General features: G+C 48.6%; 2 protein-coding genes across 2 annotated transcripts in view; one reads left to right on the forward strand and one right to left on the reverse strand.

Moving 5' to 3' along the window:
* ITPR3 (inositol 1,4,5-trisphosphate receptor type 3) overlaps positions 1–6290 on the forward strand; it is a 43543-nt gene extending 37253 nt beyond the window's left edge. The window contains exons 50-58 of the mRNA XM_076357788.1: positions 173–345; positions 455–619; positions 1112–1304; positions 2420–2515; positions 2956–3080; positions 3344–3509; positions 4226–4386; positions 4899–5060; positions 5413–6290. Coding sequence (XP_076213903.1) covers positions 173–345; positions 455–619; positions 1112–1304; positions 2420–2515; positions 2956–3080; positions 3344–3509; positions 4226–4386; positions 4899–5060; positions 5413–5481 — 1310 coding nt within the window. The 3' untranslated portion in view covers positions 5482–6290. The remainder of the gene's footprint in view (positions 1–172; positions 346–454; positions 620–1111; positions 1305–2419; positions 2516–2955; positions 3081–3343; positions 3510–4225; positions 4387–4898; positions 5061–5412) is intronic.
* Positions 6291–7824: 1534 nt separating this feature from the next.
* On the reverse strand, positions 7825–11664 carry UQCC2 (ubiquinol-cytochrome c reductase complex assembly factor 2). Its single transcript, XM_076358090.1, has 4 exons — positions 11491–11664; positions 9162–9236; positions 8726–8795; positions 7825–8002 (listed from the first exon to the last, which is right to left on the reverse strand). The coding sequence occupies exons 1-4, from the start codon at positions 11626–11628 to the stop codon at positions 7908–7910; spliced, it is 378 nt and encodes a 125-aa protein (XP_076214205.1). The 5' UTR covers positions 11629–11664; the 3' UTR covers positions 7825–7907.
* Between the last annotated feature and the right edge of the window lie 60 nt (positions 11665–11724).

Below are 11724 nucleotides of genomic sequence, written 5' to 3' on the forward strand. Positions count from 1 at the left end.
GAACCATCTTAGTCAATACTAGTCTTTGCAGTCAAGCATAATTTCTCTCTTTCTTCCCTCTGATAATCAGCACATTAGTTCTTCTGGACAGTCTGGACAGCAGCACCGTGTCCGATTGGCAGCGTGCATTTCATCTCATGCCATTTAATTGCTGTGGGTCTTCTCTTCCCAGGAGTGCTGGATTCCCCGCTGATCTCGCTGCTCTTCTGGATTCTGATCTGCTTCTCCATCATGGCCTTGTTCACTAAGCGCTACGGTGTCAGACCGCTCCTCGTGGCACTGATCTTGCGATCGATTTATTACTTGGGGATTGGACTCACTCTGAACATACTGGGAGCTCTCAATGTAAGTTCTCCATGTGCTGGAGAATGTAGCAGCCCATGGCACAGGAGGCTGTTCTGCCTTCATAAAGTGCAGCAAACCCCACTCCCTCCCGTTTCTGGTTGTTCCCCAGCTGACCAACAAGATTGTGTTCGTGGTGAGCTTCGTGGGCAATCGTGGGACCTTCATCCGAGGCTACAAGGCCATGATCATGGATGTGGAATTTCTTTACCACGTTGGCTACATCCTGACGAGCGTCCTGGGACTCTTTGTGCACGAACTCTTCTACAGCATCCTGGTACAATAAATGCAGATGTGTGGGGCACGGAGGTAGCCAGTCTGCCCCGTTAGAAGCTAGAAGGTTCCTGTGACACCTTCCAGGGGCTGATTGATAACAGCAGTGAGAACAATTCACTGTGCTCTAATCTTTGCGTAGGCTGATCTTTCTGCCTTCCGACAGTATCTGTTACTGTCTCTCTCCTGGTCTTTTGCTCGCTCTCTCTTTCTAATCTCTACTGTGTACTTTATGTGGGTCAGCTGGGAGACAACATGAGCTGGTGAGGGCAGAGGCAGGGTGTATGTGTCCTATTCTGGGCTCTCCTGCTGTGCATAAGTCACTTCATTCTTCTCTGCTTCCCTACAGTAAGCTGGGAAACTTAAATGCTTTATGTGAAAGTTAGGCAAGGTCTGCTGAGTGATCCAAGATCTCAGGATAAAAGGGGATATAGGTAGGCCAGGCATTATCAAGAAAAGCACCCCACGGCATTTCTTTGCTCCTGGGTCCTTTCAGCTGTTTGACTTGATCTACCGTGAGGAGACCTTGTTTAATGTCATCAAAAGCGTGACGCGGAACGGGCGCTCCATCCTGCTGACAGCCCTCCTGGCTCTCATCCTCGTCTACCTCTTCTCCATCGTGGGCTTCCTGTTCCTGAAGGATGACTTCATCCTGGAGGTGGACCGGCTGCCGGACAGCAAAGCCAAAGGTTGTTCAGCCCTTGCCCTCGTTGGCTGCGGTGCTTGGGCTAGAGAGGGGCCGGGCAGAGCGTGGGTCCCCTTCTGCAGCTGGGCCATTGCATGAGACCCTGCTCCCTCCCCGCTGCAAAAGCATGCACGTTGAGAAGCACGCACTATTTCTGTATCAGAAATAGCGTGGCCAGCAGGAGCAGGGAAGTGATCGTGCCCCTGTACTCGGCCCTGGTGAGGCCGCACCTCGAATACTGTGTTCAGTTTTGGGCCCCTCACTACAAGAAGGACGTCGAGGTGCTGGAGTGTGTCCAGAGAAGGGCAACGAGGCTGGTGAGGGGTCTGGAGAACAAGTCTGATGAGGAGTGGCTGAGGGAACTGGGGTTGTTTAGCCTGGAGAAGAGGAGGCTGAGGGGAGACCTCATCGCTCTCTACAACTACCTGACAGGAGGTTGTAGCGACGTGGGGGTCGGTCTCTTCTCCCAAGGAACAAGCGATAGGACGAGAGGAAATGGCTTCAAGTTGCGCCAGGGGAGGTTTAGATTGGATGTGAGGAAAAATGTCTTTACTGAAAGAGTGGTTAAACATTGGAAGAGGCTGCCCAGGGAAGTGGTTGAGTCCCCATCCCTGGAAGTATTTAAAAGACGTGTAGATGAGGCACTTAGGGACATGGTTTAATGGGTGGTGGTGTTGGGTCGATGGTTGGACTCGATGATCTTAGAGGTCTTTTCCAACCTTAATGATTCTATGATTCTACATGTCTGTGCCTGCGTCATGGATTTTATACCCTTGGCGCAAACTCCTGGTAGCACTGGTTTTGGGGTGAGCAGAGAAGACAGCTGCCTGTGCTGACTTAGGGACCTCGTGCTGCGGAGAGCAGGGTTTTGGGGCTAGGAGTGATTGCAGAGAAGGGGGTGGACAGCTGCAAATGAAGTTTTAGCACCATAGAGATCTTACTGAAACTTGAGCAAAGGATTCAAAGCCTGGAAAAGGCTAGGAGAATGCGAAGCAACTTTTTTCCAAGAAGCCTGAAAGCTACAAGAAGAGGCAGTTGAAAAGCACCCGTGACGGCAGCGAAGAGCTTTACTAAGGCAAGCTGATGCTCTGACAAGGCTGTGGTCTCTTTTACTTGCAGATGACCCCTTGGGGATGCAAAGGAACATGGAGACCTTCATGGAGTCATGCAGCGGTGACAAAATTAGCTGCTCTGCTGTGCCCACTGCCTTGGAAGGTGAGCTCATTAGAAAGGTCAACTCTGTTAGCGGCAGAGTAGGTTGGCTGCCTGGTTTGTCAGCGAGCTCAGAAAAATCCTCGCTTTTCAAAGATGGAAACAAACAACCCACTTTCTGGCACGTATTAGGCAAGAGGCCTGCAAATTTTGCACTGACCCTGGCATAAAAAATGTTGAGGTAGATTCAATTTAGTCATAAAGAAAGTGGGAGCCTCAGGAGCGCTCAGCCAAACACCTCCACAGCAAGAAGCAAGCTGGAGGAGCTGCTGGGAAGTTGCTGGTTGGGAGATCCACAATGAGCATCTGCTCCCAGGAGATTTGCCACTGCATCACTGCAGCAGGAGTCATCCCCGCAGCTCTGGATTCTTTGCAAGGGTCTGGTACTTCTGCCCTGTCTATGCTCTGGCTTTTTGCTTTTATTTCCCCCTCCGGTACTCTAGAAACAGATGTTGACCAGTGGGAACGCGCTTGCGACACGCTGCTCATGTGCATCGTCACTGTCCTGAACCATGGCCTGAGGAACGGTGGGGGCGTGGGTGACATTCTGCGGAAGCCATCGAAGGATGTGAGTTTGGGCGGCATGTGGGACCTTTCCCCCCCCGCTAAGTCCTGCTGCATATACTGCTGTGCAGCTGCCCTCCCTCCCTGGGAACTGTGACACTTCCAGCTCTATCACCCACTGTCCTCCGGTGCTTTCCTCCTCTCTTCCCCTATCGCATCCCTGTTATTCCTCCCCACCTGGCACCCTCAGCCCGCGGCCCGTGTACCAAGGCAGCGCGGTTGGAGTGGCTAGAGGAGACACACGTTTATCCCTTTCGTCCATTACAGGAGTCCTTGTTTCCTGCTCGAGTTGTCTACGACCTTCTCTTCTTCTTTATTGTCATTATCATCGTCCTTAACCTCATCTTTGGGGTCATTATTGACACTTTTGCTGATCTGAGGAGTGAGAAGCAAAAGAAGGAAGAGATACTGAAGACCACCTGCTTCATATGTGGTGAGCGCTGGGACCTCGCTGTACAGGAATTGCCCCAAAGCTCTTCCCCCCCCTTCTAAGGTTGAGGGAAGGAAAGGAGTTTCGGCTGGCTTCTGGTTTTCATTTGGTTCACAGCAAAACTTAAATCTGTTCACCGATGGGTCGCTGCAGCGTGAGGAGGCTTAAACAAGGACACAAACTGCGAGGGGAAATTGTCTGTACTGTTCCCTGCCTTCTGTTAATGAGGTGTTAAACTAAAACGCCACATTGTGGAGTTCTTGTGCTGTGCATCTATCACTCCCGAGACCATCACTTAGCCAGTGGGGAAAAAGCACCATATTACTAAGGAAATAAAACACAGAAAATGTTCTCAAATGCTTTCAGTCATAGGAAGGCATCCAAAAAAAGGGAAAAACCCAGTAAGTCTAGCTGGGTTTTTTCTCACAAGAGCCACTGGGCGCATTTTATGCTTTTAGATACATAGGCAGGAAGCAGAGCTAGTAGCGCTTTAAATAGAAGCCTCCTGAATACACAGCTGGGTTATTTTCCCTGTTTTGGATGCTTGTCCTGTGCTAAATGCCAACTAATTATTAAAAGCACTTCTTGAAAGTCACACCTGGGAGAGGATGCAATTATCTGTACTTCCTTTCACATTTGTTTGCTCGCTCACTTCTCACCTTCTCCTCCCCTCCCCATCTCCTCCCTCCACCTTCTCTGTTCTTGACTGCCTTTCCCAGGACTCGAAAGGGACAAGTTTGACAACAAGACAGTGTCCTTTGAGGAGCATATTAAATACGAGCACAACATGTGGAACTACTTGTACTTCATAGTGCTGGTGCGAGTGAAGAACAAGACAGACTACACAGGGCCAGAGAGTTACGTGGCGCAGATGATAAAGGTACGTGTCCTCTCAGGGCAGCTCTTTCGCTATTGCAACCTGCCCACCCCGGGGAAATATTTGAGAACAAGGGGCTTGCCAAAGAAAAACAGTTTTGAGAAGGAGCTTTTGGAAAATATTTAATAATGTTGTTGTGCTTTCGTTCGTTCGTAGCTGGTTATTTCCACTTGGCAATCTCAGCCAATACCGCATTGTCTATTTGATGTTTTGTACTGTGTATTTAAGGATTGAACCAAGCAGTAGAGAGTGTGACTTCAAGGTAATTTCAAGGCAGGAAGGGAGGGAAAGGAAACTTAGAAAAGAAAAACTTCTGCATTTGAGCCCAGAAGGCTCTAAGAAAAAAAACTGGAAATGGACTATTCCTGGAAAATTTGCAAAGAAACAGACAAGACGAGCCTTTGAGAATTTTTTTAATCCCTAAGCACAGGCAGGCTTCCCGTTAAATCCTATTGGGTCTCTTCCCTCCTCCTCACCCCCTCTCCAACTCCCGTTCTCTATGGTCGCCTTTCCAGAATAAGAACCTTGACTGGTTCCCCCGGATGCGAGCCATGTCGCTGGTCAGCAATGAGGGGGAAGGGGAACAGAATGAGATCCGAAATCTTCAAGACAAACTGAACACCACGATGAAGCTGGTGTCCCATCTCACCTCCCAGCTGAATGAGCTGAAGGAACAGGTACTGAACACTTTTTAAAACAGAAACGCTTCAGGAACACCTGACTGTAGAAACCCGCTGTCCTTACCAAAATAGACACCAATTGCAAGGAACAGGCGGCCAGAACCAGCCCAAGCCCGTACAACTTCAGATACAAAGCAAAGGGCTCCCGCAGCTCTCTTTGAGGGGGTTAGGGACGCTTGGGACAAGGGCTTTTTTGATACTTCACTTCCTCATCAGCTAGAGTCCACCTCGCAGGGTTTTCTGGCAGATGCTTAAAGCAGCCTGGTCAGTCACACGCTGGAGGAGCACGTTAGTGGATAGAAAGGCGGCCCGGTTTCCTACCTCACTTGTGTCCTTGTTTGAACTCTAGATGACAGAGCAACGGAAGCGCAGACAAAGGATGGGGTTTGTGGATGTCCAGAATACCATGAACCACTAAGACGGAGAAGAAGCATCGGCTTCACCCACCGGGGCACTACACATATGTATCAGCTAACGAGGCTGCTTATTCCTGGGTTCCATGCATGGACGTCACCGTCAGAAAGAGACGGACCATGCGGAAGAGCTTCAGAGTCAACATTTTCCTTAGAGCGCTTGTAAGCCATTCGGGAACCAGGGACTGGCCAGGATTCCTCACGATACCTGGACCCACACGTTACTCTAATGCCCTTGTAGGAAGATAAATCATACAGGACTTTTATTCCTCATTGCAATAACTCTTTATTTTGCAAATGTGGAGGGTTGTATCTTTATCTCCATGTGCTACATTCTGATGGCCCCTACCTCAGGTGTAGTGTAACTAGCTGTAGGGCTGCAATATTTAACTTATTCCAAGAGTGGCACTAGTACCTGTGGATCTTTGCAAACCAGCCGTCGTATTTGCTGTACCTGCTCCATGCTGATCCCTCTCCATTTAAAGAATTCTGTTCGTCACTGTGGTGCAGTAAACAGGAGCTAAACTCAAGGAGATGGATTTGTTAATTTAACTCACCAGATGAGGATGAGTATCCAAGCTCATACTAGTGCAAACTAGTCTTTTGCCTTCTGTGGACCAAGAATATCTGGGCAGTAGTAGTAGGAGACTGCAGGTTTACAGGAGTTCACTGTGAAGGGGTGTCCTGTGTTGTAGTTTAATCTCTGGTGTAATGTTTTACTTTTTTTGTTACTGTTACTTAAGAACTAAAGTGTAAATTGCCTTAACTAAATTAAATACAAAATCATGTTATAATAAAAACTTAAACATGGTAAAGAAAGCGCCCTTCCTGTGCACTCTGGTATGTAACGGAGCTATTATAAATAGAAATACAGAACAATCCAAAGACCTGAAGCCAAACCAGCGCTGTATTACCCACGGTGCTCCACGACCCACTGCTCGCGGCTCCAGATGTTAAACTTTAAAACGTAGTACAATGCTCCAGTCAGAAGATGAGGAATACTACCATGAAGAACTACCTTGAACACCAGCCTTGTTTTCTGAAGCTTTGGATTAGAGCCTGCTGCACAGTTTCAAATTCTTTCACTACTTGCCAGGAAAACACTGTTCAAATACATAAAAAGGAGCAGCTGTTGGTGCTGCCTGGAGCCAAGCAGAGTCCTGGCAGAGCTCTGTTCTAGACACCGCTCCTTCCCAAGCCAAGCAGTGCTGCAGCCACCCCAACTACAGTCCTGTGCTGCCGCCTCCCAAGAATAGACGCTGATGCAAGCATTAAAGCTTTAAAAAGGAATAAAAATAGGCCACAGCAATGGACTAATCACACTTGAAATTTTTGTTTATGGCCCTATATACCAACATGTCATTAAAACCTATCTTTATCCCTCAGCTATGCAGTAACCCATACGGAACCTTCTCTTCACGCTGAGGGAAACCTGCATAGGATCATAGAATCACTGAGGTTGGAAAAGACCTCTAAGATCATCGAGTCCAACCATCGACCCAACACCCCCATGTCCACTAAACCATGTCCCTAAGTGCCTCATCTACACGTCTTTTAAATACTTCCAGGGATGGGGACTCCACCACTTCCCTGGGCAGCCTCTTCCAATGTTTCACCACTCTTTCAGTAAAGACATTTTTCCTTACATCCAATCTAAACCTCCCCTGGCACAACTTGAGGCCATTTCCTCTCGTCCTATCGCTTGTTACTTGGGAGAAGAGACCGACCCCCACCTCGCTACAACCTCCTTTCAGGTAGTTGTAGAGAGCGATGAGGTCTCCCCTCAGCCTCCTCTTCTCCAGGCTGAACAACCCCAGTTCCCTCAGCCGCTCCTCATAAGACTTGTCCTCCAGACCCCTCACCAGCCTCGTTGCCTGGACCAGCAACATACTGCTGCAGCATTTGATTGAAATCTCAGTTAAACTCTTACACTGCTCCACCGTCACCATGGTAAACTCACCCTCAGTCCTCTCCTGTCTCTTCTCAAAAGGAAAATAAATGTGATTATTAAAATTATCCCTCCCCCAATTTCACTGTTACCGGTGCTAACACACAGAAACACAAGCATAGCTATGTTTTCACATCATCACTACTGTTACCTTCACAAGCAAATTTAAAGCTAACACGGCTGTTCCTACTTGCTCTGTGCATCTCCTGGTTGTTCCATTTCTTGTACCACAAAGGATCTGGTCTAACACCACAAAGTGCTTGCTTCTACACTACATCGCTCCAATATGGTTTCAGCACAGATGTGTTAAGCTATGTCCTAGATTTTTCAGGAAAAAAAAAAAGAGAGGGCACTAAAAGTGAAGGGTGCAAGGTGTAGGTCTGAATAAAAATGCTGTTGCTAAGAGGAATAAATGGTTTTATTCATCATGGCAACATACAGTGCTTTAGGAATATATACAGTGGAGAACTGGGAGTTAGCCTATCACTTCGAGTCCTCTTCAGGTTTCTTGGCATAAAACTTTTCTCGCAGTTTTTTCCACGTCCCTTTTTTCATGTCTTCCATCTGTTTCAGAATGTCTGCAAAAGGAGGGGAGGGGGGAGAGAGAGAGAGATGGGGAAAGAGGAAGAAAAGCAAAGGAATGAAAGCCCTCTTATAAAAGCTTTGCCTCACATGTATTTTCCTTTTTTGACTTTTCATCTTAATGAATTTCTATTTCGGGGCCTGAGGCAAGTTTGTTTTCCCTTCCAATCAATTGTGCGGGGAGTCCCTTATCACTACCAACTAATACTCAGTTTCCACGCACTGCAGTCAAAGTTAGGAACTGGAGCGGAACAAAACTGCACTAGCTTCCTACGTCGCACCTAATAAATGATCTGGCTGAGAGTATTTCTGCATCGTGGTACCCTGTTTTCTCTCAAAGTCTAATACAAAAGGAAAAATACTGAAGGAAATTTGAACATGGTGAAACAGAAGCTGAGAATTTTTGGAATGATGTAGCAAATGTGCATTTCTTTCGCATAGCTCCTGCTATCTGATCTCAAAGAGCCCTTGTAAACCCTTTGCTGTTCCTGCCCGGTGCAAAATACAATCGACTTTTTGCCCTGATAGATTACTGAAGATCTCCTCAATTATTCCTGAACTTACTCCTCATTAAACATCCCAAGATACTTGCACGGCAGTCCCATTCTGTCCTTTAGTCACGGGTGTTTAGTAGAAGTGATGCAGTGAACACCACAAAGACTGGAATGTACTTTATCTCCTGCACTGACTTATTCTCAAATCAAGCACGGTATCAGTACCTGTTGCTAGTATCATCTTGCAATCTTCTACTGTCACTCCAGTGAAGCTTGTGTCTTTCAGGCGTGGATACTTCACAAGCGAGCACGTAGGTGAGAGGGGAGAGAGAGAGAGAGAGAGAAAGATGTTACTTGTAGTGCATTAAAAAAGGTAAAAATGTCACCATACAGTAGAGCCTGAGCTCGTTTTCAGTCAAGCTCGAAGAATTCTGTTCACGCATACCAAGAACTATCGTCTGCATTGTTCATACATGTCACGCAGGCCAAGATGTCTGCAGCTTTCCCAAAGTGACCAAAGGCACCAGGTAGTGCTGCATCCACCTGACGGCTCATTTGTCTGTTACACTCTCCCAGAAACCCTGCTGGGACGAGGCAGCCAACTGCAGTAGGTGGTGACTCACCCCCTAAAAGAGGGATGATGGCTAATGCCAAAGCTCACCTTGTTTTTGTAGTAGTTGGTGTGGATCCTGACTAAGCTCTCGTACATTCGGTCACAGGTCTCAGGGTCAGCAATCTGGAAAGGGACAAAAGTATCACCCAAGTCTTATTTTAAACCTCCACAGCAAAACCCACCTCGTTTCAAGGCTTGTGAGAAGGACACTCAAGGAGCAGCTTAGGCGCAATTGTAGGATGCTGGTGACCCCTATTACGCTGCTCCAGAACGCGTATCCTTTTCTTTCCCTTCCAATTCTCACCAGCTTGGCCTACAAGAATAACGAGGCACACGATTTCCAGAATTGACCTTAAACTCTGCTCGAAAAGATTTGACAGCTCAACTGTGAATGAGAATATTATCACAGTTAATGAGGATATTGCTGGACACTTTTCTTCTCCCATTTATTGGCCACTGCTGTGAAATCTGCGAGACTTCTTGCTCAAAGGCCAGTTTTGCCGCCTGTTTTATTCTAAAGCATCAAATAGGATAACGTATGAGGATGGAATTTAGAAAATCCCGGTGCAGGCTAAAAATAGCTTATAATTGATTAGGGAAAAGCAGCATGAAAGACACTGAACAGCTTATGAAGGGTAAATGGATTTCTATTTTGGTCAAGTAAGTTGGAAAGACTTTGCTAATACCTAAACCTCGGCTAGGTGCCTCGGACAGGTGCATCTGCCTTGCAGAGTCATCTATTTAGCAGCGCGGATGGCACGTCATCTTGTTTTTCTGTTTTACAGTGGGGGCCAAACTCGACCAGAACGCTGCATTGCTGCTCGATGACATCAAACATAAACGATTAAAACGGATACACGAATAAGAATAGTATCAACAGAAACACGTCAGGATAAAATGACACGGCTCATCTGTCCTTGGGACGTTGGCACAGGTTCAGCACAAGGCGGGCAATGCCTCCTCGGCACAAACGAGGAAAACTAAGGAAAGGCTCTCCTTATTCAGTAGGTAATGGCTGCTGCAGGAGAGAGGATATAGGGACAGACAGACTGTCAAGAGCAAGCACCATCACACTGCAGGTGATCTTCAGCTTAACGTATCTTGCAGTCACATTTCAAATGACCCTGCTGATGTTTTAATAATGATAGCAGAAATAGCTATTAAATGGGTAGCAGAAACAGTATTCCTCTCCCCATAAAATCAGCAAATCTTACTCCATGTGAATAAAATAGACATTAGACTGATAAAGTATCCTTCACGGTTCCAGTTCTTTCCTCACACATTCCTCCTGTTGTCTGCCAGTACATTTCCCTTTGCCATATTAAGCCTTTACACATACAGATTGACATCAGTGCTGCAGGCATCAGTTTAGATTTTTAAGATGAGTGGCAGCTTTGGGATCTTGTAGCCAATTGGTGCAGCACATTCAGCTGTCCTGAGCGTACGAAAAAGCAATAAGCACTTCCCGAAACGTCTGCTGCAGACTATTCTGGTGACCAATATAGAATTAGGTGCCCATAATGGCCCCTTGAAGTAGAAAACGCATATCTGGAACAATGCTTTTGTGCTAAGAAAGGGCACATTAACATTCCACAGCACCACCTCCAAGCCGATAAAGGTCTGCAGCCCAAGTCAAGCATTAGCTTCTCTAATTTATTTCAGCACCAAAGCCTAACCTCCAACACATTTACGGGTGTAGCTGGAATCCAATTTTATAACTGCTGCATCCCAACAGTGCCAGGCAGAGCTGCATTTCACTAGGTACTCCACACTGCATGGCACTAGCATCGCGGTAAGCAAAACACGCTAATTAACTAGATTCCAGCACAGCGCTGACAAATTCACGGTGTTTTGTACCCCGCTTCCATAACCACGGGAGTGGGTTCTCCAACGCACATCGTGTAAACGGCGCAAGAATCGGGTATGAACCACAGCTCGTCCTACGCGAGGAACAAGCGACCTGGCTGAGCGGGGCTGACTCAGGCCTGCGTCTCAAAGGCGAGCGGGGCGTTCACGCCTGGCCCGGGCCCCAGGGGAAGCTCTGCGGGGCTCTGAGGAGACCCGAGGGCGGCTCGTTTCGCTACCGGCGCCCCACAGGCACAACCTTCTCAACTGCAACCGAGCGAGCTCCGAGGCGGGGGGGGGGGACGGGACGGGACGGGACGGGACGGGACGGGAAGAAACCCCGCGTCAGCGCCAGACTCCCGAGGTTTGTGCCCAAAACCCGCCGCAGCCGCCTCAGACAGACCGTTAAACCGCCCCCGGCCCCTCCACCGCCGGAGGCCGGGAGGGAAGAGGCGCCTGCGCGGCCCAGGCCCCGCCTCGCCCGCCCCGAGGAGGCCGCCGCGCCATCCTCCCCCCCTCCCCCCGCCCTCACCTGCGTGTTCTCCCCCTCGCGGAAGGCCTGCGCCACCCGCTGCCGCAGGAAGACGCCCATGTCCCGCTGCCGCTTCGTATCCTCCACCGGCCACTCCTCGCAGAGCTTCAGGAACCGCCGGTACCTGGTGGCCGCCATCGCTACCGGCGGCGCCGGCCATGAAAGGGTCACGTGACCTACGGCAGGCGAGAAGGGCCCGGCGGGGATGCGCAGGCGCGGCGCGGCGGCGGCCGG

The sequence above is a fragment of the Aptenodytes patagonicus genome, chromosome 22 (assembly GCF_965638725.1).
Source record: "Aptenodytes patagonicus chromosome 22, bAptPat1.pri.cur, whole genome shotgun sequence".
Classification (NCBI taxonomy): domain Eukaryota; kingdom Metazoa; phylum Chordata; class Aves; order Sphenisciformes; family Spheniscidae; genus Aptenodytes; species Aptenodytes patagonicus.

What these genes read in the sequence shown, in the direction of transcription:
- UQCC2 (XM_076358090.1), bottom strand. Translation starts at nt 11,628, where the DNA reads ATGGCGGCCACCAGGTACCGGCGGTTCCTGAAGCTCTGCGAGGAGTGG. An exon ending in GCGAGGGGGAGAACACGCAG is followed by an intron (nt 9,237 to 11,490) that starts GTGAGGGCGGGG and finishes GTCCCTTTCCAG; the next exon opens with ATTGCTGACCCTGAGACCTG. An exon ending in CCAACTACTACAAAAACAAG is followed by an intron (nt 8,796 to 9,161) that starts GTGAGCTTTGGC and finishes TCGCTTGTGAAG; the next exon opens with TATCCACGCCTGAAAGACAC.